The sequence below is a fragment of the Diachasmimorpha longicaudata genome, chromosome 12, assembly GCF_034640455.1.
Source record: "Diachasmimorpha longicaudata isolate KC_UGA_2023 chromosome 12, iyDiaLong2, whole genome shotgun sequence".
Lineage (NCBI taxonomy): Eukaryota > Metazoa > Arthropoda > Insecta > Hymenoptera > Braconidae > Diachasmimorpha > Diachasmimorpha longicaudata.
This window is the reverse complement of record NC_087236.1, coordinates 4803874-4829645: the sequence shown is the minus strand read 5'-3', so window position 1 is coordinate 4829645 and position 25772 is coordinate 4803874. Positions and strand designations below refer to the sequence as shown.

Below are 25772 nucleotides of genomic sequence, written 5' to 3'. Positions count from 1 at the left end.
TAATTATATCAAATTATAATTTTTAAAATTTCTCCTTCACCTCCCCAACCCCTTAATAACCCCTCTAAAATTCCATAATCATTCCCTTTAGTCGAATAAGTCCCACCATAAAATTCCACTGACCCATAATCATTTTGCATTTGTTAAAAAAAAAATTATTACAATGCAAAACCCGTTGCCATTGAATTACGTTTGAACGAATGAGCTCAAATAATTTCTTTTCTGAGTCCAGAGGCTGTGCGTGTTTGGAAGTTATTACTCTCCGCATATAAAGAACATCCATTACAATTTAATGTATTCATAGGTATATAACGACATGTCCCTTTATCGAGTGTACAACGAGTATTATCAGAGGTACAAGGCACTCGTTTCTCGTTGTTGATTTTCATTTTTGATCCTTCAATGCTCAAAATTCCCATCGTTATGGCATTTAAGTGCACGTGAGGAGTGATTTTCTCGAGTGGTAAAATTGCACATTTCGTTGGTGTATAAACATGCCATTGTTTATTATTCCATGGTATACGTGACACCGTGAATCACTATATTTATTTACCATTTTTTATCTCGTATTTATATTCCCATATCATCACCCGGTTATTTTATTTATTTTCTTGAAAATTTTGTGGATTTTTCACGAATGATACGGAAATTTCTCGAAATTCGCTGACGATTCGCTGGCGATTTTCATCTACTTTTTTTTTTATCAACATTCGTGCCAACTCCATCGAGTTGTCGGGGTGAAGAGATAACTCGAAATTGAGATAAAACAGGAGCGTCTCTGGTTGGACGAAAATCATGTAAACAAACGAATGACTCACGTACTTGATTTGATGTACAGAGAATATCCCACCAGTCAAGTGGATTCGATTTTTTTATTTATTGACTTTCGTCGAAGGGATTGGTTTGTTTTATTCAGAAACTGGCGCGGAATTAACCTCATCGTACTCTGTCCTTCTTTATTCCATTATAATAATATTATAATATTTATTTATTCAATTTATGCTAATTTTCATTGCAAAAAACTGTTCTACTCAAAACAATCTTATGCTCTATTAAACAACATTTACCAAGTGTAACTGCACTCTTTTTTTTTATTTATTTTTATGATCTCGAAAGAGTATTTCTTCTACTTCGATCACACGAATCCTTTTCGTATCTCAATTGTGAAGATATTCCGTTCATTCTGTACTGATATGGAATGCTGAAGGATGTCATCAATTTATAATCATTTCGACGAACATTATCACGTGAATTATCTCATTGAGACAGTGGATATCTTTCAAAGAAGTAATACGATGCTGACTCGCATACACTCACAACTCTATTATATATTTTCATGGCGTGTCAATGAATGTGGATTACGCAATGATTTTACACTCTCCTTGGTGTTACATACTTCAAACCTTCTGACTAATGCTTTGATGATTGTGCGTCACCTGGACGTGTTGCAATTGTATCCAGGCTTTTGTAAATGTGCAGTCGCATTCGCTAAGAATGTGACATTTTTTTTTTCCTCACGATTTCTAACTATTTGTGACAGTTTTTTTCTATTCATTGCAAGTTCTTCATTTTATTTGTAATTTTAACTGAAGAAACAGTTGTGGATTTGTCTTCAAATATATCAATTTAATATTTTTTTCGTCTGAATGAGGAAATTATAATTAGTATTAACAAAATAAGAATCGACCCTTGGAAATATTTAATTGAAAAATAATTAACTGAAAGTCGACGTTGAGAAAAATTAACCAACTGCTAGATAATTTTTTTCAAACGGTCAACGATTACCAAATAATACGATCATTTCTACTATTTCTTATCTCATTGTAATTACAATAAAAAGAAAATCACTCGTCATAAATTCCGTTTCTTATTTGTCTTCGAAATAAATAAAATTTAATTCAATTGCTTTTGGAATAATTCCATTCCGTTCATTAAACCTATTCTGCCCCATCTCCGACAGTCACAACTGAACAAACAAACGCTATTTTTTCCTAAACCCTCAAACAACAAAATTTAAAAAAATATTAGACACCAAAATATACCGAAATATGTTAACTCTCAATTTAAACTAAAATCTCACCCTTTTAATTCAACAATAATACACCATAAAATAATTAAATCCCCAAATTATCCCCTAAATATTACACTCCCTCCTCTCTACAATCCATCACATAATTAAACTTTCCATAAAAATCACCCAAAATCCAATACACATGTACTCCATTATTTATTCCCCTTCACAACAAACACAATTCTCCCTCAATTTCAAAACGAGCAATCTCAGCCCAAGGAATTTGTCAGATTGCACGAGGTCTCGGTGTCCCCTGCATAAGGAATACGAATGGAATGACAAGAGGGCTTTTCCTAAAGGGCAATGTGGTTGAAGAAGGCACAACTGGCTGACTCAACCCATGAGGATTTTCCCAAAGTCCTGTGGTACGAAGATGAGAGAGGGTATAAAGTGGAACAAAGAGAGAATGGCAGTTGATGCGCGACACGGTAACTCCACCTCAACCTCTCACCCCCCTCACCCCCCCGCACAATTCCGAACCACCTAAAAAAGCGTTGTTATTCAGTTCACGACTGAGCTTCCAAGGGCTTCACTCTTATGTGAGAGAAGCAAACGCCTGTATTCCACTCAACTCAGACCTTTCATTTCTGGTTAAGGGACTGAGAAAGGGACGAGATTGGAATAATATTCGTTAAAGCCAAAGTTGAGGGTTAATGATGTAGAGGGAGTCACTAGGATCGTTGATCAATAAATATCAAAAATCCATTTGATCATTAGGAATCAATAAAATCCTTCATCTCACAAAAGAAGAAGAAAAAAAGAAAAGTTACACCTGTGGAATTTTTAAAATCCAATAACGCAATGCGAATATCAAACGAGCCATCGTTCAACCCGACATTTTTCATTCTCTCGTTCATTTATTATTAACCAGACTTCTTTCGATACTTTGGGAAAAAGTTGTTGGAGAGCAAAGTTAGAAGTCTATGCAACTTTTTAGTTTTTATTTTTATGGTGAATAGTTTTTGGGAGCATCGTCAACAAAAGCCCTGACAAGAATTTCGGGGTTTTTTAAAAGTTTTACGAACGTTTTTGTTTTATATCTATCGATCCTGAATAAATAGGGGAGGAAATGCTTTGTGATACTGGCTCATGTTGGAGTTTTGACATTCGGAGATGGAAATAACTGGAAAAAGCCGGATAAATGACACGTTTTAAAGTAGTAAATAGTTTTTTTTTATTGATATTTTTCTTGTATTTAAGATTCATGAGCGATGTGAATACAGTACCACTGAATCGTTAAAAATCACTTTGAAAATCGATTTAAAAAATGATGAAATGATAAAGGAATTAAAAATTGTGATAATTAAATTTTTTATATAAATAATTTATAAAAAATCATATTTTTACTGTACAAATCACTTCAGCAAATATCTCAGTAATTATTTAGAAATATCGAGTAATCAGATCCCTTATAATTGCAGACATCTTGCTATGAAAAATTTATCTAGAACAATTGAATATATCTTCCCATTACTTTGAAATATCAATGAATCATTCCCACTCACTGAATCGTCAGAAGAAAAAAAAATTTACTATACGCGCCGTGAAGACGAGTACGTTATAACGCATCACGTACGTGCACTCCGTGAACTAACGGCTCTCACTTCACCATTCTTTTAATATTTGTCCGTTACACCGTAAGCACCCGGTCGTTCTTGCCAGCGAAAAACAAAGACCCGGAGGTACGGAATTCATATTTACGTCGACGCCAACATAAAGTGAAAAATAACAGAATGAAATAAAAAAATAAAGCGAGTTTATAAGGTCAGCGTTCATGAAATAATCGATTGTACATTTTGAAAGAGGACTCGGATTTCGCAGAAGACCGATGACTCAGGCCATTTAAAATGGCAAGAAAGAGGAGAAAAAAAATCAGAGAATATAAATAAATATTTTAATTATCTCCTGGACAATAGTAATTGCATTGAATCACCGCGAGAATTATTTTTCCTCATTCTATCGATTTCTTATTTTGCAAATGAATAAATTCATGGAGAACATATTTGTTGGATGATCTATCGAATTTTCCAATTTATTCGAGGTAATAACATATCGGAGATGTAAAAAAAAACAATTAAAAATGACGAGATAAACCGAGTAGTCCATTTTTTTTAAATTCAAATCCGTGACTTAATCACAATAAGTTACCGAAAAATTACTGTGTGGTATGGTAAAAAATAAAAAAAGGTCCAGTAAACTGAACGAGCTCAGATAGAAATTTTTAAAATATTTCTATCAATTTTTCATTTAACCACAAATAAAAAATGATGAACCTTCAAATTTATTTTCTGCTCTTTAGTCAATTTTACGAAGCCACAAATCATTAATTACAAAATTTCCTGTGATCACAGGAATTCTTATCAATAAATAAAACACATTCCAATGTTCTATTATTCAGCACCTCGATTCTAGTGGCCGATACCATAATTTTTCAGACTTTTCACTCTGTGCTCTGTACTGATCTCACAATAGCCTCATAGACCTCTCATTGGTCCTCAGTTTGAGGTCCAATCGACTACAAATATATCGACTCCAGCAGAGACAGTGAGTACAACTGTGAAATTTAAAAACAGTGAGAGGAACAGAGAGAATATTACGAGGAGGAAGAGGATACTAACGGAGTAAAAGAGTGGCTTTCCCCACCGTACGTAGCTGAAGTAACCAGTTTGACCGGTTCGACGAGTAACCGCTTCTCTCTTATGGTACTTCAACCGATTTCGATTCACCGGTATAACGTTGAAAAGCCACACATATCTCATAGACATATCCTACATTATACGAGGAACAATCATCGATACTGAAATACCACACCTTGATCATACACCACAACGATTATATTTTCGTGTATGATCGATTGTTCGGTTACCTCCCCTCCCCCGCCTCACCCTATTTTACCACCAACTGTGATTAATGGACTCACATGAATCCTTGGGGTTAACGTCACTGTACGTGTCGATAAATAGATGTCTAGTGTGATTCTGAAGAGAAATTTGATACGACGATAAGGAAAAATATTACGGAATTTTAATTCAATAAATTATTAAATGTAAAACATTTATTTATCCGGATTAACTAAAGAAGTGTAAAAATTATTATATAGTTTCTATTTTATAGTATTTAAAAAGCGAAACTTCACTGTGAAGTCAAACTTCGACAGCCAATCGAGGTAATAAATTTGTGACTATGAGAATTAGTTAAAAATAGTGACCATGAAGATGATCCTGATTTCATCAATGGCATCTCCACTGCCCATCACCATCATTACACTTTCTTTGTTCCCAATCTATTCTCTTTCTTTGCATTTCGTTCCACTCTGATGTTCAAGACGTGGTTCGACGGCTCGTTAACCCACCGGATCGCCGGAAACCGTTCCCTCCTCTACTTCTCATTTTTTTTCTTTTACCCCACCCCCTACCCTATCACCAACAATACGAATAGATGAACAAGTACAACTGGTGCAAGGAATATGAACACCCGACAGTTGAGAATCTTTTGCAGACCAAGGTAATATGACGTTCGACCTCGCGAAAATATTCTTTCGAGTGAAACGAATGTTGGGGTGAGGATTGAACACGGGGGGGATGGGAGAAAGGGTCTTCGAGTGATGGAAAAGTGGGAGGTGAGTCGAGGTCACGAGGCACAACGTTTCTCTTCGTCAAAATATACCAGAAACTGGAGATTAGAAATCTCGAAGGGAAACGCCAACAAATGGAAATTACAATTTTTAGTGATTTCTTTTTTTATCGCAAAATTTAATATTTCAATGCGGATAACAATACTATTACAATGAAAAAATAATAGAATATTTATCAGTAACTCCAATTAAACTCGTGAAATTGATCCCAAATTGCCAAAATTAATATTTCAAATTTAAAACCGACGATCCCAACGAGAAATTCGTAATTTTGTAGTTTTTTTTTTTTCGTTAATTCACTCAAAAAAATCAAATAAAAACTATCGAGTTAATATTTTACCCGACCCTCGGCCAATGCTGGCCTAACCTCGGCCGACTGTCGGCGATACCTCACATCGTACCGGAGAACCTTAACAATTCAATCTTCACTTAAATTCCCGTCCAGATCATGAAATACCAAAGAACTTATCACTCGATCTTTAAAAAAAATTAAACCGTGAATTCTGTGACGATAAAAAAATGTTACAAAAACAATGAAAATAGGCGAGAACCTGGAGAAAATAAACTCACACTCTGAAGGGGGGGGAAACAACATAAATGATGTACGTTACGGTCAAAGAGTTTGTGTACAACACAGAAGAAAATTTTTTTTTCTAATTATTTTCTCTCTTATCACATCGTCAAGTGTCAAAACCAGTTCAGCCAACAACTCAACCCCCAATTTTCCTGTTACTTGAGAGTATTAAGAGGGTAATAAAATTGTGAGTGATTGTGGAATGTCAATTTATCGAAGGTGATCACGTTCTCAATTCACACGAGATGGTGTGTTATATATAATTTACTCCCACTCCGATGGTATTCACTAGTTATCGAGGTAATTACGAGCCCTGAGACCATATCCTATCCAACACTGACACGCCTACGATTGCAGATATATGGACGTGGGGATGAAGATCAAAGGGGTTTGGGTGTGGGGTAGGGAGGAGGGGAGGGGTAATGTTATATGGAAGTGTTGGAATTGTGAGAAAATAAAATGGTGGAAAAATCAATGGGAAAAACAGAGGATATAGAGAGTTGTATTAATACTAGTGATAAAATCATTTTGAATTGATGGCGTTGTACTATAGCCCGAGGCTGAAAACCCGTTGCAATTTAGAGTTTGTTAGGCTGCAATGTGGGTTGAATAGAAATGTGAGTATATTTGTAACTACTGAACAATATTGTTCATTAAAATATTGAAAAGTGGGTGAAATGAAGACAATTGAAATTTATAAAGTTGAAGAGAAGATGAAATAAAATAGGAAAAATCAGCTGGGGGTGAAGCTGAGGAATAATTGGTTATTTGTAGTTAATTTTAAATGATAAATTGAAATACAAGTGGAAGTTAATATTTATAATAATATGGAAAAAGCAAAAACAGAGGGGATTTGTTTTTGTTTTTGTTAAATAGAATTTTTGATGTTTTTCTAGTGAATAAAAAGACTAAAATTGAAAGGTTTTTTCTATATTTTTTAAGCTTACGAAATTTTGATTTTTTAGTTGATTTACCAGAAATAATGGCCTATAAAATCCCCAAAAAATGGACCACAGTCAGAATTTATTCATCTATTCCGGAACCATCAGTTAAAAACATTATAACGACTGTTTTCTCATAGAATGGAAAAATCAAGTATCGCACCGACCGATAACCTCCGTTTGGCCTCTTCCAAACATTCTAAAACCCAACATTTCATTATTTCTTATCACCTAAACCGCGTCGTAAATTCCCCAAAAAAATCTATATTCCACAACTATACCTCACATCCCTAACGTCAAAAATTCACCCAAAAATTATACGACAATCCAATTTTCCTCACTGAGAAAACAAAAATCAAAAAATATTTTATTTCACCTTCTCTTTCATCTCCATAAACAAACAATTATTTTTCCAATCAATAATGTAATCCGAATTTTCCAATTGAATTGTCGAAACTAAAAAAACTCACTCTAAATTACTGCATATAATTTTTCAACAACATTTTTTGGTAAATTATTTAATTAAATCACGTTAATTACCCACGATTACACTTCGTTAAAAGTTATACCTGAAGGAGTCCTAGGAGAAACAGGATTTTTCTCTCAGGTACATAAAAGGTATCCCTTTGGGTGGGTACACCATGTCTCGATGGCCCAAGAGTCATATTTTTTCCCTCTAATACGCTTTCACCCAGAATAAAGAGAAAGAAAGAGACAAAGAAAGAGAAAGACAAAAAAAAACCCTCCTCGCGGGGGGGGGGAGGGAGACATCCCGAGAAATACGATGAAAAGATGCAGAAGAAAAATGGTGATTATACGTTTGGTTTCAGAAAAAAACAGGGATCCGAATAAATAAATTTAAAAAAAAAAAAAAACATAATTATTCTGATGAAAATGACCAGCTGAGAGTAATCCTGATAATTGCAATCATCTCTAACTCGCTGGAAGGAGTTTCACCTTACTACGATTTTTTAATACTACTAAATACTCAAGTACTCTTCTTACACGTATTCAACCATCAAATTATTATTATTATTATTTTATCATAAGTAGAACACGAAGAAATATGACTGTGCATTAATTTCTTTGAGGTTATAATAATGGGGAGAATAATTTTGTACCGTTGGAAATCATTAGGAAATAAAGGCTGATTATATGTGTATCGATTTATCATGAGATTTTCTCATATGTTAGTAAATTGGAGCATCGATCAGAGTTATATTGAAGGGTACTAAATCAAGTGTTTGTTAGTGAATCGTCATCATCGTGAAAAAAAAAATTAATTTAATTCTGAGAAATAAAAAAAAATGGAAACTGTAAATTTGACTTCAATTATAGTTCAATGAAAGTTAAATAGGTCTTCATAGGTAGTAGAATACTGAAATTTTTAATAAACATATCCACGATGTAATAAATTTTCGTTTTCCTATTACTCAAAAAATTCGAAAATCTCTTGTTTTTTTCAAGTCAAAAATTGAATATTTTATTTATTTTCCAACGTAAACATTCCCCCTCAAATTTATTCACAATGCTCATTGTTCCCCGTAAACCTAATCTCAGTCAACTCATTTCATAACTCCATTCACAATCAATCAAATTAATCAAATCGATAAAAATGACGTAATCATCGAAGATATCTCTCGCATTCTCTCACTCCTGGGAGTTGGATTTCACCTCAAGGTTGCGAATAACAGTCACCTAACGGTTCATTAAAGACACACCGAGAATATACTACACCATCGGAATATCCACCACGAATTAACGACTCCCTACCTACTGCATCCACCAAATGAAAAAGAAAATAAAACCTCATTTTTAATCTTAAAAATTCCAATAATTCATCAACGACTCAGAATTTCCGATAATTCAAAATTTTCCACCCGTTGAGTGAACAATTGTCAATCACATGTGCTCTTACAAAGGGAGGAGGAGAAGAGGCCAAGGGAAGGAGGTAGAGAATTAAAAAAAAAATCCTATAACAAACCTCAGAATAATTTCTCCCCCTCTCCCACTGGTCTATCGACTTGCGACAACTTTTACGACTTGCACTTGGGTAAATAACCTTTCGACGAAGCACGAACAATAAACTTGTGTACATAGATGGCAGGTAATGACATGCTATTTTTCACCCAACGAATCCCTATCCACTTTTCAATTTCCTCGTTCAAAACTACCCTCCTCCCTTCCATCCCCCACCAATCGTCTAAAGAAAATAAATAACTGAGAATCTATATCCGCAGTGGAAAAGACGAGTTGAAAAATCTTCACGATATTACATTTATATTGAAGTTAAAAGAGAGAAAAGTATACAGGATAGATAGAACTGCAATCCCTGTGGCTTTTTCACCAGTCCCCCTGCCCCTCCTCCCCCCATCGCCCTCTCACCGATAACATACCATTCCCAAATAGAACGAATAGAAAGAATAAAAAAGAAAAACTGCACTGAGAATAAAAAATTATTTTTGTCAAATATCCATTCACTGCAGGGAATTATTTATTTATTCAATTCCTTATTTATAAAATGAGTGAAAATATGATTATCATAATTTAAACCTAATTATAATGAAGAGTCTGTCTATAATGCGAGAAAAAAATATTGCAGAAAAAGAGGGTGAAAAAAATGAGGCACGTGGAAGGATGCGAATCCTTGGCATATAGTGCGGGGTAAGGACTCACGAGAGTCACAACATCGATCCCCCCCCCCTCTCCCCAAACCACCCCTGGCAATGGACCACTGTAATATAGCGGTATAACGTATCTTTGACAGGAGCCCGAGGTGTATAAATGTAGAACACTCTCGATGGTAACAATACAGCAGGGGTTTGAGAAGTAGACGAGAAACTTGTTGAGATAACGTGAATTTATTGATGTGATAAGGTATGGAAGTGTAAATACTTTGTAAAAATGTGATTGAGAAATGACGAGTGAGTCATTTTGATGATTCGTAGTGATCAAGAGATATTATTGTCAACGAAAATTGATTGAAGAATTTATTTATTTTTGATGAATTTACGAACATAAAAAGTGTCATTACTAGTTTTTATTGAAAAGTGTAAAACAAATTGTAACACCAGTGAAATTAAATTATTATTACTATTATTATTCCCTTGAAGTGAAATATATTACGATTTTTTATATATTTTTTCGTGAATAATAAAACTAAAAACACTAATTAATTGAGGTTATTCGATAAATATATTTTATTAACATTAAATTAATGAATAATCAAGTTGAATGTTTTTCATCTACCATAAACTTTTTTACCCCCAATTATTGATCAACATGAAAAAAATAAAAAAATAGTAGGAGATAATTCAGTACAATTATTCCATAATTTTTAATTACAAACAATTTTCTGGAATAAAAAATCACATTTCCTACTATTTATGGATTTAAAAAATCTCTAATATTTCCTCCTCACTTTTTATGTTCAACAATAAAAAAAATTGTATGCAAAATCCAATTTTACTGCTGAATATGACGATTTCATCCTCAGTAGAAAAAAAAATACAATAGCTTTGACGCTCGTAAACGAATGCTGTCATAGTGTTGTAAATTGTACACTCTAGAGCACACGATACTATCAGCTTGTTTGGTAAACTCATTGGTTACTATCGAAACCGTAAGTGGCTGTAGATCCCCCCCCATACCCACCCCCACCCCGGGGCCATTGACTGTACAACTAGCCCCGCTGGTTGTCGCCATACGCTACGCTACACACACACATATGTTTTTTTTTTTCTAGAAATATGAGACCTCATTTTTTCTACGAGACCCACTGACGCATAAAAGTCAACTTCAATATCGTTCTACTGTACACTATTTCTCGGATGAAAAAAAAAATGAAAACAACTGGTGATCGAGATCGGGATCAGAGGGCACCAAAGGACGAGTAACAAAAACCGAAGAAATCGTATACGAGTGATCAGTTAAAAATTATATTAATAAATGTTTACGAAAAAAAAAATTTAGGTATAAATGAGACTTCCAGAGGGTGAAACGAGGGATGAAAGTGAATTTCATCACATAAATTAGCCCTCCAAGTCTCATTTTTCCAACAAAACTTGACCTAAAAAGTGATTAATTATTATTTCGTCCCCAGGGGGATAACTTTTATCCAAAAATTTTTTCCATATGATGTGATGTACTCAATAATTATCACTAAAATCAATTTTCCCGGGTATCGAACACAATTTTTCAACGCAATGTGTGGAATATGAATTTTTGTGCACGTGAAGCGGGTGGAAAATTCCACTTGTCGCACTGCGTTGAAAAAAAAAAATCACACGATGATAAAAGACTACCTGACTCATGTGATTATTATTCTCACGGTGGTCTAACATTATATAGTCACATTCGTAAGATAATAATTTTATGGTGTACTGAAATGATATACCACTTTGTCACCGCTGTTACGTTCACCTCAAGTCGAAATGGTACATTATACCATCAGACGATAAAAGTACAGCAATCACATAAGCCAGATAATACTTTTATCACCATGTGACACAATATTTTATGTCATTGGACCTCCCTGCATTCGGTTAGATCGTGGTTTAACGAGTCTAGTAAAAAACGCAAAGTACTTTCGTTATAAAACCAGAAAAGGTACGATTGAATTATAAAAAAATTTGCGAATTATTGAGGACCAATTGATATTTCAGCCCCAAAATTATAAAACGAAATAAGTCACTTTTGGCTAGTGCTCAGTTCTTGATGAATATCTCGGAATCTAATGAAGTTATCAAAATTTTCATTACAACCTTTTTTGTACAACTAATTGAGTGGCATAATAAAGATAATTACAAAAATTTCTCTATCTCCCTTAGATTCATAGAAAGTCTTCAAAAACTGCAATGTGACACACGTCAACTTATCTCAGTTTACCATTTCGTTACAGATTTCACAGTAAAAGTCATGAAATTTTTTATAACAGAAAATTTTGTCTGAATGGAAGTGAATCAAATTTCGAAAAATATTACATCGGTCCCCACATCGGAAAATCAAAAGAAACATTTTAATTTGAGGACAGGAATTTTTGAATAGAGGAGAGAGCCACAAATCACCGAATTCAAAGCTATTTTTTCTACTGTAGAAAAGACATTCCATAAAATATTTCAAAACAATTAGACCAGGACCAAACACCGTGGTACATTAGAACAAATAATCCAGGTGATTGAATCGGTCCGTTATCTGGCATCCAATGACTCGCACTTTCAAAAATAGAAATTGTTGATTAACAGTAACAACACAACCCCGACTGGAGAAATGAATCGTAATTTGTCATGCAAATGTGACACAGTAAAGAATGAATAAAAAAAAGAAACGAAAGAGTGGAGGAAAAAAAAAATCAACAGTTTTATATTATTCGCGAGGAAACCAGAGCGCGTGCCTATTTCTCCCTTTATTATTATTTTTTTTTCCATTTACCCTCTCCCTCTGAGCATCGATTGGGGTACGTGTGTGTTGCGCACACTTCAGTGTACCATTGGTGAGTGTCCTCCCCAAAGTGAAAAAAAATTCACTTTATCGAGTGCAGTCACGGGTGCTACATAACGCTATGTACTACAGGTGAAATTCCATATGGTAAGTTGATGAAAACTCATTTTTTTACGATGAGTGAAAATTATTATTTCTGCTTGAGGCGGAAAAACTTGCGAATGTTGATTTTTTAAAATTACAAACGGACGTAACTGGAATTATTCAATCGATCCAATTTTTTTCTTCTTTAAAAATAGTCGTCTCCATATCTGTCTAATCAAATAATAAATCGTACTCCAGGTTCTTCCAGATATAGTTTATGGATCTGTGTTTTCCCATATTTTCGATAAAATCGATTCGAAATGCGATAACTCAAAAGTAATTGACTAAAATGTCAGAATTAATGGAATTTTAAATGTTTCAAGTGAAGTTATCTGAATTTATTCAATATCTCGAGTGAAATTAGAACGAAATGTCAGTCATTAACTCTAATTATTAATAATTATCATGTCTCCTCTCCGATAATAAAAAATAAAATTAAGAATGTTTCTTGAGAAACTATTCACGGACATAACAGCATCCATGTCTCCCCCCATTCCAATATTTCAAGGAATTTCTGTTGATCTACTTTTATTAGTGACTTTAATTAAGCGCATTCCTCTACAAACTCTTCATCACCAGCATTAAGTGAAAAAAAAATTTCAAAAAAAATTGCATCTCGTACATCTCATTCTCCCCAATTTTTATCGCATCCTTCGCATTGTTTTCGATACTATCGATAATATCCCCCGTCATCATTAAAATTAAATCTCAAATTAACATAATTAAATCCCCTTCATTTTTATGGATCAATTATGTTCTCTCCATTTTAAATCCCTAAACATCCGTTCTATTGATAAATCCACCCATTCAACCGATATGGATTTTATCGATAAATACATTTTAGCCTCGAACCATACGGTAACGGTCTTTGCTCCCATAATCTCAGTTACCTCAATCGTTCGCACGGTATTCAATACTTACATTGCAATATTTATCGCGGTTAACCCAAATTCCAAAATAAAAATAAAAATAAAAATTCACATAAACCTGAACTAACCGATCTCCTCTAACAATGAATTACGTCAAAACATCACATGACAAGTGTTAATATTCTTCAGGGTCTTTGCCTCACTCTCCCTTTTCCCTTTTACATGAGGATTAGGGCTGACTCCGAGGGGGAAAAAAAAATAATAAAAAAGACCTGAGAAGTACGTTGACCGGCACAAATGCAGGTGCTTCACGCATTGTCTGCTGTCTCGACAGGTCTTTTAACTTTTTATCTCCTTTTTGAGAAACAGGTTGCTCAGGTATTCTTGTCTCTGGGTGCTAGGCCATCTATCCCTCTTGCCTTTCTACCATGAAAGGAAAAAAATCTCTCAAATTACATCCGAAAGAAGGCGCGCCGTCGATACACTACCGCCCCTCTCCCTCCCTCTCTCCCCCCCTCCCCCTTTCCGTTGCATTCTCAGGGAGTTGTTCGGATGAAGGTAGTTTTTTTTTCCTCTCTCAATCTCGTCTAGGGGTGATGATTAAAGTTGACCCAGACTGACTATGCACTCGATTAATCTCCAGAATTGAAGAACATAATGGATCGAAAATGGTTTTCACCACTAGAGGGCTTGAAAGGTACGATAAAGTGGTTCTTTATAATGGATGGACTTTTATTTTTTCACGTGATTGTAAATGATAAAAATAAGGGTTGAATTGAATTTTGTATTCTATTGAATTATTGAGAGAAGCACTCGATGTGAATTTCAAAATTGATAAATTGAAGTTTTCTTTCATGGAATACGATAACAATAATAATAATTCATTGAAAGAATAATTTCATATAAAATAAATTCTTTGAATGAACAGGTGTTCACAGTTTAACTTGACAATATTAAAAATTTAAATATTGAAACTAAAATTATCAAGAAAATTAGTTTTTTTGTTTGATGACAGAAGTAGAAGTAAAAAAATGTCAAGTAGCATCGACATTTCGGAATAAAAATAAAAATGAAAGTGGTATGTAAAGAACTGTCGAGGTAAAAATACAATTCATCGTTTCATTGACCTAAACAAAAATAAATTGATGAACAGTCCATACAATTTACTCTTTACAATTAAATCTAAATATCTAAATTGAACTGCAATAATTCAGAAATTCTCAATAATAAAAAAACAACGAATTTTTGGAATTTTGCTCTCAATTATTTAGTGATTTATCAAACGTATTGAAGCGATTCCATCAAAATCATTTCGTCTCAATTGTTTTCCTCCATTCGATTAGACAGATGGAGAAGGGGGAAGGGGCAAAATAGAAACAATTTCCCATCCCCATTATTGAACCCATATTCACCACCGCAAAAGACGTTTTTCCACCTCAATTGTTCATACAATAAAATTACACAGACCTTCGCGTTAGAATTGTTATCCGTGGGAAGTTCACCAATCCGTACAGTTTACTTCGTCTATTCCCTATTATATATATGAAATCGATCGTTCGATACACGCGACAGGTCGACATTCTCACTCCAACCCCACCCCCATTATCCCTCTCTCTCAGCTATCCTCTTCCCTCACCACATGCAGCCAACATATGTAATAATTGCAGCCACACCGTACCCATATGCATAATACACAAGCAACTAATACCACCTCATGTGTAACCTGCAGCTGTTTAAACGTGTATGCATTACACATGTGTCTATTAGAGTCCTGAGCTTGAGAGAGAGAGAGAGAGAGAGATATTTTGTAATTGGGTCGGTGGCATGGATTACACTCACTTGCGATATTCAACCAGAGATGCCCCGACGTTCGTTGAAAAAAGAGCAACAATTCAATTTTAATTACGATTTCATGGCCAGTATCGTAATTACCAATACACTCAACTGCGAATTTATTGGTTATTAGTAATGAATAATTTTTGTCGAGTGAAGATCATTGAGGGATCATCGGAAGAATTATAGAAAGAATCATCGAAAAAATCTTTGGAATATATTGGGAAAATAAAAAACAAACAAAAAAATTATTTAATCTATAAAAAAAAAATAACAGATACGACAGATTATACATATATGTAATATATATATATACTAATGAAGACCAAATAGATCTGATGAAGAAAAAATCATCAAAAAATATCAAGTTAAATGAATTCCCGACAACATAAATAAATCCTTGAAATAGAAACATAAAGTTTAAACGATCGCCAGAGGTCACTGGACTATCATCCCCTAGTTGTTGTATTTTAATTCCCGTTAGCCCCCCAAAAACCGAGAGATTATTTGCACTAGCTTTCGAAGTGAAATCGAAAAGCCAGTTTCCGACAAAACAAACTCGACAGTTAACTCTAAACCCTCTACGAGATTATTAAGTTCTCATTCCGACTTCCTCAGATCATTTTTCAGGATTTATGTACATTCTGAGAGAGAAAATAATCCCAAACAAGTTTTGCCTGTCGAAATAAAATTGTCAATAGGAAAATCCATGACATAAAGAACTTGTAACACTATGGAATTGAAATAATCTTTAACTTCGATGATTGACAAAAGATTCTCTTGATCTTCAAAAAAAATATTCTCTTCTTAAAATTTTCTAAATTTGATTTTACAAAATATTTTTTATATCTCACTTGCGAACGTATCTCACGACAAAAATTGTCTTCCGAAAATCATCGAACCATTTTTTTATCCTATCACCAGCAAGATCTTCCGAAGATCTCATAATTCTCCTAGAAAATTCTGAAAGATCTTTCAGACAATAATTTTTCCACGCGGTTAATTTACTTCCTTTCTCTCAAGGCTTCATTCGTCTTTGTTTTCATTTCTTTTACCCGATGGAGTGCGATATTTTTCTTCTATCCTCCAACCTCTCCTGCACGAACTGAATCCTCGAGACGAGATCGAGTGAAAGAGAGAGAGAACGAGGAGTCAGTGAGAGGTCTACGACCGCTTACTCTCAGTTGAATTATTTCCTCAACAATGTCTCTCTATTCTCATCGGTATGCAATGATCAACAGTATAAAAAACCAATTCATTCAGTTTAAATCTTATTGCACAAGTCCCTTAATCCACAGTAAATAATGGAGGAGGAGGGAGGAAAGAGGGGGGGGGGGGAACGTAACTATTTTCCTCCAGATCCGAAAAAAAAAAAAAAACTATTTGTCGTTTCAACTTTTATTGAATCGAGGATAAATATCCAATAGTTTTTCCCCTTCAGCTGTTTTCCCCCATTCATTACCCATGAATCGATAGGAATGGGAGCACCATTTGTTCCCTTAAATATTCAAAACATGAAAAATACATGGAAATTCACCCAACCAGAGGCACAAATCCCCCTTCCGAGATAATAAAAAGGCAAATAATTACTGAAATTGGGGAAATATGCAGCACCTGTCCCCATCGTATCTACCCTAGGATAGGAAAGAGTCCAATTATATCGTCCCAAAAGAATTTAAGAAGCTTTTCAGGACCATCAGAGAGGGATACGAAATGCACCTGACACTAACCGATACCCGAACACCGCTAATAGACGAGATACAGGGGATGATGGACGATTCTTGGGGCTTTTTTTTTTTCCTTTGACCTTTTCTCTCACGCCGACAAAAAAATATAACCCACTGGCTCTAATTAAGTTAACAACAGGTGAACACTGCCGAACCCATTTCCGGGTAAAGACTAACGCGAAAAGTCACTTTATGTTATAAATAAAAAATACAATATTTGACTGTTGACTTTCAAAATGTTTTTGCCATTTTTTTGAGAATTAAAGTTCTCGAAATTTGACGGGATTCACTAGAATTTTATAGGAAATTTGATATGATGATTCAGGAATGAATAAAATTTAAATTGACAGTAACGTGAACGTTCCCGTCAGCTGTCAAACGTCTCATATTTTCATCTAAAAATCATTCATTCATCTGCACTATTAGTAATTAAACAACTGCATTTCAACTCGTTGACATGTCCCCCTTCCAATAAACAATTGAACAATTCGAATGGAACAAAGGAAAATCAATGAATATCGATCACAAGACAATGAATAAGCTAACGACTCCTTTCCGAATCAAAAAATCAAGATAAGTCCCAAAATTAAAAAATATAATTAAAAACTTTCCTCCCAATTCATTCAAATCACAATAAAATTATTATTAACCTAAAAAAAAAACTTAATAACACATCATATTCTTCAAATTCCCCATCGATTCAACCGGTTTCAACTCCTTGACATGCCCCCCTCCCCCTCCTCGTCAATCGTCCCAATGAAGAATTGAAATATTCTTATGGAACAAAGGGAAATCAATGAATATCGATCACGACAGGATGAATAAGATGAAGAATCCTTTTCGAGTGAGAAAAGGAGGATAAGTCCCTGAGTGTAACACAAAAGCCACGGTCATTGACCGAGAGAGCTGCTGGTGGAAGGTTGAAAACTGGCCAGGGTAAACCAAGACTTCATCTATCTCTCTCTATCTACCATACATTCACAGTATATCTCACTGTCTTGGCCGTCGGACACACACAGCCTATTCTGGTTTCCTTTCTCCTCAAGGTTTCTCTACCATCGGCTATACACACCCCGCTTGCCACGTCATACCCGTTGTACCCCCCCCTCCCCCTTGTTCCCTCCCTCCCCCCTTCCCACCCTCTCAATCTCTTTGTACAATCGTCTTGTGGTAGTCGTGTCTTTTCAGTTTTCGTGTTTTAGTGGTGAAAATACAACGGCTGGTGAGGAACTGGAGGGGATGTAAAAGGGCGAGAGGGGGGGAGGAGAGAGGATTTCATTGGGCTATTGCTGCACTTGACATGAAGTACGGTTAAATTGAAGGGACGGTCATACTGAATGGACAAAAGGCCATGAAATATTATGGGATATTGTACGAGAAGCAATGAAACTGTGGGATGAGCTTATTTTTTTTTTAATTTTTCTGGATATTGTTGGAATTTTAAAAATTTAATGAATAAACATCGAAAGAGAATTATTTATTTAGTGAGTTAATAATAGAGATACTGATCCTTGATGTGAGTCACAAGGAGCGATGTAAAACTGTAGAGGAGCATGAGTGAATAAATATATCGATATAATCGATTTTTGATTTTTTTTGGTGGATTTGAGCTCGTCATGAGGTTATTTCGGTAATTGATACCATGAAAACTATCGAATGGATGTCGTTGGATGATCTGGATTTTTTTTTGTTCCATTTCCATTGTTTGAGTTCAAATCATTTCAATACTGAGTAATTTTTGGATCAACTTTTGATGCTTTGTTTTTTTTTATAATCAAGTTATTACTGCACTCGACATAAAGGACAGTGGAACTAAAGGGAGGGTCATTGGAGAGACAAAAGGTAGAAAAAAAAATATGAAAAAACTCTGCTGTCATTAATGAAACTGCAGATTGAGTTTATATTTATTCTCGGATTTTTGTTAGAATGTAAAAACTATACGAATCCACATTCAAACAGAATTATTCATCTGTTCAGTTAAAAATGGAAGAATTGATAATGAAATTTTTCTGTTTCCATTCTATTGTTAAATATTGAACATTCATTTCAATTTTGGCTATTGTACAATGAAAATTTCTATTTAAAATTATTCATTGCGAATAAACATGAAACAATAATCGCTCGAGAGCATTCGATGATTGTTTTCCTCTCAATTTTTTACCTTTGAAAGTAAACAAAAATTGAGTTAATGATATTGTCCCCATATTTTGCACAACTGACAACATTTCCCCCCATAAAAATTTGAATGACACCTTAATCAACATTTGTTCAACCCCATTAAATGAAAAATTACAATCTCTTTCCTCAATTCTTCCATAAAATGTTGATAAAAATTTTTATTTCCACACAAGTGAATGAATTTCAATCTTGCAGATCCCAAAAACTCAAAATTCAATTTAAAATTTTTTTTTTCCGTTGAAATCTCCATTGACCTTTCCAGGGATATTTCTCTCACCCTTTCCATTGACAACCCCTTTTCAACGATAATTTTTCCTCACTCGAGAATTAAGTATTTACTACACTTGTTTGAGTGCACATTGAAAAATTTTCCCAGGCATTGCATCACCCACCCATACTTATCCATGTCTTCACTCTACCGTGAGAGACACTCAAGGTGAATATGCAACTTGAATACAACTTTGTCCCCCTTCCCCCTACCACCATCCTCTCCCTCACAGCGAAAGGAGAAAACCTACTGATGTAAATATGATCCTATACAACTGCACAATTCTATTCACCAGAGTTAAAAAAATTTCCACCGAATTTTCCAATAAACTTCCCAAAAAATTTTGCCACAATTTATTTCCATGAAAAGTTCAATTGTTTAAACTATTGAAATGCACAAAAATCTGGAAAAATGAGTGCCATAAAATCCAGGCCGATTTTTCCGAGAAAATTGATAGAAAAACCGAAAATTCTGAAGAGGAAACACGAGTCAGTAGGAAAAATCATTAATTGCAGATGTAATTGAAAATTCAGTGTAATTCGTCACTGAATATTCAAATTCTATAGGAAATTACGAGGAACTGAGGAGTTCTCACCCTTACGATGTGGAAAATTCTGGGATTTTACCGAATTTTCAGGGAAATTTGAAATTTCATGATTTTTCTTGAAAGTAACGGTCAACTGACCATGAAAATTCATAAAAAAAATAAATAACGATAAAATCCGCGATCTTGAACTCAATTCACCCACAAATTCCTATAAATAGTGAACATTATGGATTTATAGGTGATCCTCAACCAGAAAATTTACCATCGGTTAATTACCTCAAACCATTCGACAAAAGTCGAATTATTTCCAGCTAATTAATTTTCTCTGATTCACCTCTTTAATTGCCCGACCTCGACTTTCCTACTGTACACGTTCACCAAGTCTGTATTTTTAATAACCAACTGACTAAAATAATAAGGATTTTATTTTATCCTTCCAGAGATTTCATTTTAATATTCAAGTTCCTCGCTAAATCGTCATAAAAGAGTGAAATTATTCAACACATTCTCGGGTTTATACGAACTAATAATAGAGGGGAAACTAAATTAATTACTTTCTTTGGGTTAATCTTCCTCGAGGCTTATAGTTAAAAATCGTAACATTCATTACACAAAATAGATAATTTATTACTAACACCTGCTTTTGGTGTCTCAATTGATTTATTATCTTCAGTAAGTCATTATGAGACGAGAAAAAAAATTACGGATTGTAATTTATTTACGGAAAACAAATTATCGAAGTTAAAGTATTCAAGTACTTCGTCTATTTCTCTTTAGTAAAATGGCTTTAATGTGAGCTCGTTTCACTTTAAATGGCGGAGTATTTTACAATTATTTTATTGTTGAGAGATCCTCGATATCAGACTGATGAACATTTTTTTAATTAACAAAATAAATAAATGAAAAACTGACTTGTAGCGAAACATTAACGCAATAACTAATTCACAAAATTCTTTTCATGTTTAATGATTTGAAAACTCTTCTCAAATATATAAAAATCACGAAAAATTACGAAACAAATTACAATCCATAATTTATTCATGAGATTCATCGAAGCGAATGTCAAAAAATTTCGTCACTCAAAATATCTAAATAGGTTACAATGACATTTAGAAATGTTGCCGCAATGATTAGCATTTTATTCAATACCCCCTGATGTTTCCCGTAAACAAATCCAATCAAAAAAATTACTATTAATTTACTGAACATTCACGAACAAAAAGAAATGGAAAAATTCCGAAATCCACTGAAACAAGACCAATTACAACAACCAATCCCTAATTTTTCAATTAAATATAACAGAAAATTTCCAATTGCCAACAAATATCTCAAATAATTCCTATTCCCCATAAATATTTCTTTAAAACTAGAACAGTTTAAAAATATTTCGAGAATGTGTCAAAAAAAATAAATAGTAATTATTACGGAGAGCAAAGATATTCCGAATCTACTAATGACCTGTCATCATCAGAAATCGTTTAATTTCATCAACAAAAATCTTTAAATAAGTTACAATGACATTTACAAATATCACCGGTGAAATTTGTCGCTCCAAGTGACAACGAGACAATTCAATATTCCAACTCAACAAACCACCAACTGTAAAAAAATTTTTTTTTTCTCTCTGATTTAAAACATCCCAGTTATTTAGTGGGACAGCTGTCACACTGACTGAGTGTTTCGCAAATACCGTTCACCACGATAATTTACCCATAAAAACAAATAAATATTCTCACGCTCACAACATCTTCGGCAACAATAATGAACACCATTCTCAATGTATCCACTAGCTAATTAACAAGAACAATGAACTATTGATTAATCTCCCAATATTGAAAATGAGAACAACTGTTAAGTGTACCAACACATTCCCGGTAAAATACGTCAGTTAAGGGGTTATTCTCATGTGAACACCTATATTTTACCACTTTTTCGGAATTTTTTTTTCATGCGACAACAAACTTCAATCATGTTGATTTTTCAATATATTTTTATTTGTATTTTGAAATATACGGAAAAAATTTTTTTTTTCGTTTTTTACATTTTTAACATATATTTTTTTTAAGTCAAAGTAGTCCCCAACAAAAAAAGGTAGTTCACTGGTCAAGGTGATAGCGGCTGTTCATGTTGTCTGACATAAAAAAATCGAATGGATTATTATTCAGTAGACCTGTGGCTATCGTCCCTACCAAATATAATCAATTTCATTAAAAACAAAAAAAAATATCGAACTTCAAAAAAAAAATCACGAAAATCTCCTTCTTTTTCGTTACAAATCGTTTAAAAAAAATATGAAGATATTGTCGAAAATAAACAATTGTGGTAGGGACGATAACTATAAATGAGTAGAAGAACATATGTAAATTTTAAAGCAATCGGTTGAATACTTTTTCTTGTAGGACCTTGACCGTTTCAGAAAATGATGATTCGAGAAAAACGCGTTTAAAGTTGAAAGCCTGGTAGACAATCGCGTACGACACCTCGGCGACTATGAGCTATAACTTATGAAATACTATGAATTTCGGTCTGAATTTTTCACAGCATGTTTTCAATAGGTTTTACTGTCAAAATATCGAAAAAAAAAAAAATCGATTTTTTGAAGTGCTCACATGAGAATAACCCCTTAATTATCAACTTTCATATCAATGATTCCGACAGAATTCGATGCGTCATTATCCGCAATCATCATTGTAACGGAGAATGTCATGCGTTTAGAAATACCCGGGGGGGTTAAATGAATAGAGGGATTCTGTGGTGCATCATTAATAATCATTTATTTCTGGCTTGATAATTTTACCCATTAGCCCATGGTCGAATTTTTGGTAATGAACCTACACTCGGGTCAAGTCCAAATATAAAAATATATTGAATAAAAATATGTTCTTCAATACCGCCATTTTTCCCCTTAAAACGATTCTATAACGCTTGAACCGCGTCAACTTCCCAATTCGCGCCATTTATCAGAATCCAGGGACGCCTCCCCCTGTCCCTCCTCTCCGACAATTAAAATTCTCTACCAAAAAAAATTTCAAAATTCCTGATGTACTCACTACCACCTACTCCCGAAATGAAAACCTGATCCATTAAAACCTCATATATAATATATAATTAATTAATATTTTTTTCCTCTTCAAAAAGCTTTTTTTCTCCTTTACAAATTATATTTACCCCAACAAAAAAGCCCAAATGAACCTAATCACTCGACAAAATTTACATTTCACCTTCTTATCTTCCAAATCCAATGAAAATTCAATGACGTCGAAAATATTTTTTTCAATACCGCCATTTTACCCCTTAAAACGACGCTATAACGCTTGATCCGCGTCCACTTCCCAATTCGCGCCATTTCTCAGAATCCAGGGACGCCTCCCCCTTTCCCACCTCCCCGGCAATTAAAATTTTCCACCCAAAAAAATCCCAAAATTCCTAACGTACTCACTACCACCTACCCCTCAAACAAACACCCAATCCGTCAAAATCCAACATATAATACATAAAATATAATATATACCACATAATATATAATTAATTTCGATTTTTTTCCCCTTAAAAAATCTTTGTTCTCCTTAACAAACGATATCTGCCCATTAAAATAGCCCAATTCCCCCCAAAATCCAAAGAATTTCATATTTTACCTTCTTATTCTCCAAATCCGATGAAAATCCAATTACACCAAAAATATTTTCTTCAATACCCCCATTTCTCCCCTAAAACAATGCCATAACGCTTGAGCCTCGTCAACACCTCCCCCCTTCGCGCCACTTCTCGGAATCCACCGACGCTTACCCTTTCAGGCTTTCCGCCCATCAAAATTCTCCACCAAAAAAATCTCAAAATTCTCGGTCCCCTCACCATCACCTCCCCCAACCACCCACTCCACCCCTTCCCACACCCCCCAAATAAATCCTGATCCATCAAAATTCGATAAATAATCCACTGCCCGAGTCTCACATCGAATCCAAAGTTGAACGCATTTCCGAATACCGAGAACACCTCGCCATATTCTCAGAATTTCCCACCGCCCCTCTCTCTCTCTTTGTTCACTGTTTTTCTTTGTCCCTCGGTGTTTACAAAACCGCATTTATCCCAATTATCGATCGAAAACTTTTCTCCATCGCGATTTCACGTAGAACAAACGTAGAAAGCACATTTCTTACTAATTCGTCTCAAAAACTGAGGGCCGTTTTTACGACGTAATAACCGTTGGCCATTTTTTTTTCCGCGAAATCCACCGGTACATTGGACAACCTCTCATTATCCTTTCTCTCTCCCCCCCCCCCCCCGCCCCTCTTCTTTCCGCCCCCACCGACGCCACAACTACTGCCAAATAACACCTCATAAAGACCTTAAAAAATTTATAAAACACACCTTGAACAGAAACAGCAACAGCAACGAAGAAACAGCTCCACAGGATCATCTTGGCGTTTCCCCTGAGTCGTTCCATATTTCCTTCACTTCACAAACAAAATCAACACTTCAATCTCCAGAACAAAAAAAAAATTGCACTCAACTGCTAACAATCGCCAAACAAAGGGAAAATAAACTAAAAAAAAAATCACAAATAGCAATTTATCACGCCGAAAAAACCCCCGTTAACCCAAAAAAAAATATATATTCTTCACTCGACGATTAAATCAGTGATAAAGACACGTTAACAATCGCCGATGATAATCGATGGTTATTAAAAAAATCAGTCAACTGAGCTGCCGCGTAATCCGAACTTGCTAGCTCGACGCGCGAACACCGTCTGCCGCACGTTTCGCGATCGAGGGGATTCGTGAGAGTTCGGTGGGGGAACCGAGAATAACCGAGTCACAACTGTAGGCGGACGATGATCCTTCCCCCTCTTACGAACGCTGTTTTGTGTTATCGTTTACCAGCGCTTCGATATTCGAGTGGTCGGTGTAGAACGGCTAGATCTCGAATGCGTATTAATGCCGTGGGACTTGTTGATGTTTTGGGGATTATTTTCACGGGTGAAAATGAAGGGACGGGGCTTTTGTTTTGGTGATGAGGAACAATGGACTGTGAAGGATTTTATGCTGGGGATATATCGGAGTAAATTTACAGGTAAAAAAAATTTAATGATTGTGAAGAAATTATTTGATATCGAGGGGTCTTCAGAGGCGTCACGTGACTGAATTTACTTTTTTATTTATGGTAACAATTTAATTACAGAGAGAACAACTTCTGGATTTCGATGGGGCCCGAATTTCGAGACGTTGTGATGCCCAATTGGCGGATATCGAGGTGCGTGAAGAGTCAAAAATTCTGTTGGATGTGATTAGAAAAATGCAAAATGGCCGTTCGGTGATATGGAGTGAGTACAGGTCATTAATTTGGATAATTAATTAGGATGATGGTAATGTAATGGTACATTCAGAGGGACAATAATAACAAAGTCTGGCTGAAGGTCCTCGGGCAATAAGTAAATAAATAAAAGTAAAACATAAATAACGTTAGAAACTCAAGAAATAAAAGTGCTAATAAAGAACGAAATAAATCTTCAGCAAATCACAATAAATAAATAAAATAAACGACGTCTTC

General features: G+C 34.7%; 1 protein-coding gene across 4 annotated transcripts in view; it reads right to left on the bottom strand.

Annotated features, from left to right (window-relative positions):
* The window catches only part of LOC135168071 (fasciclin-3), a 216957-nt gene extending 191967 nt beyond the window's left edge, over nucleotides 1-24990 (bottom strand). For 3 of the 4 annotated variants that reach the window (XM_064131926.1, XM_064131928.1, XM_064131929.1), the window contains exon 1: nucleotides 24594-24990. In XM_064131926.1, coding sequence (XP_063987996.1) covers nucleotides 24594-24669 — 76 coding nt within the window. In that variant the 5' untranslated portion in view covers nucleotides 24670-24990. The remainder of the gene's footprint in view (nucleotides 1-24593) is intronic. The other variant, XM_064131927.1, reaches the window with a different exon arrangement.
* Between the last annotated feature and the right edge of the window lie 782 nt (nucleotides 24991-25772).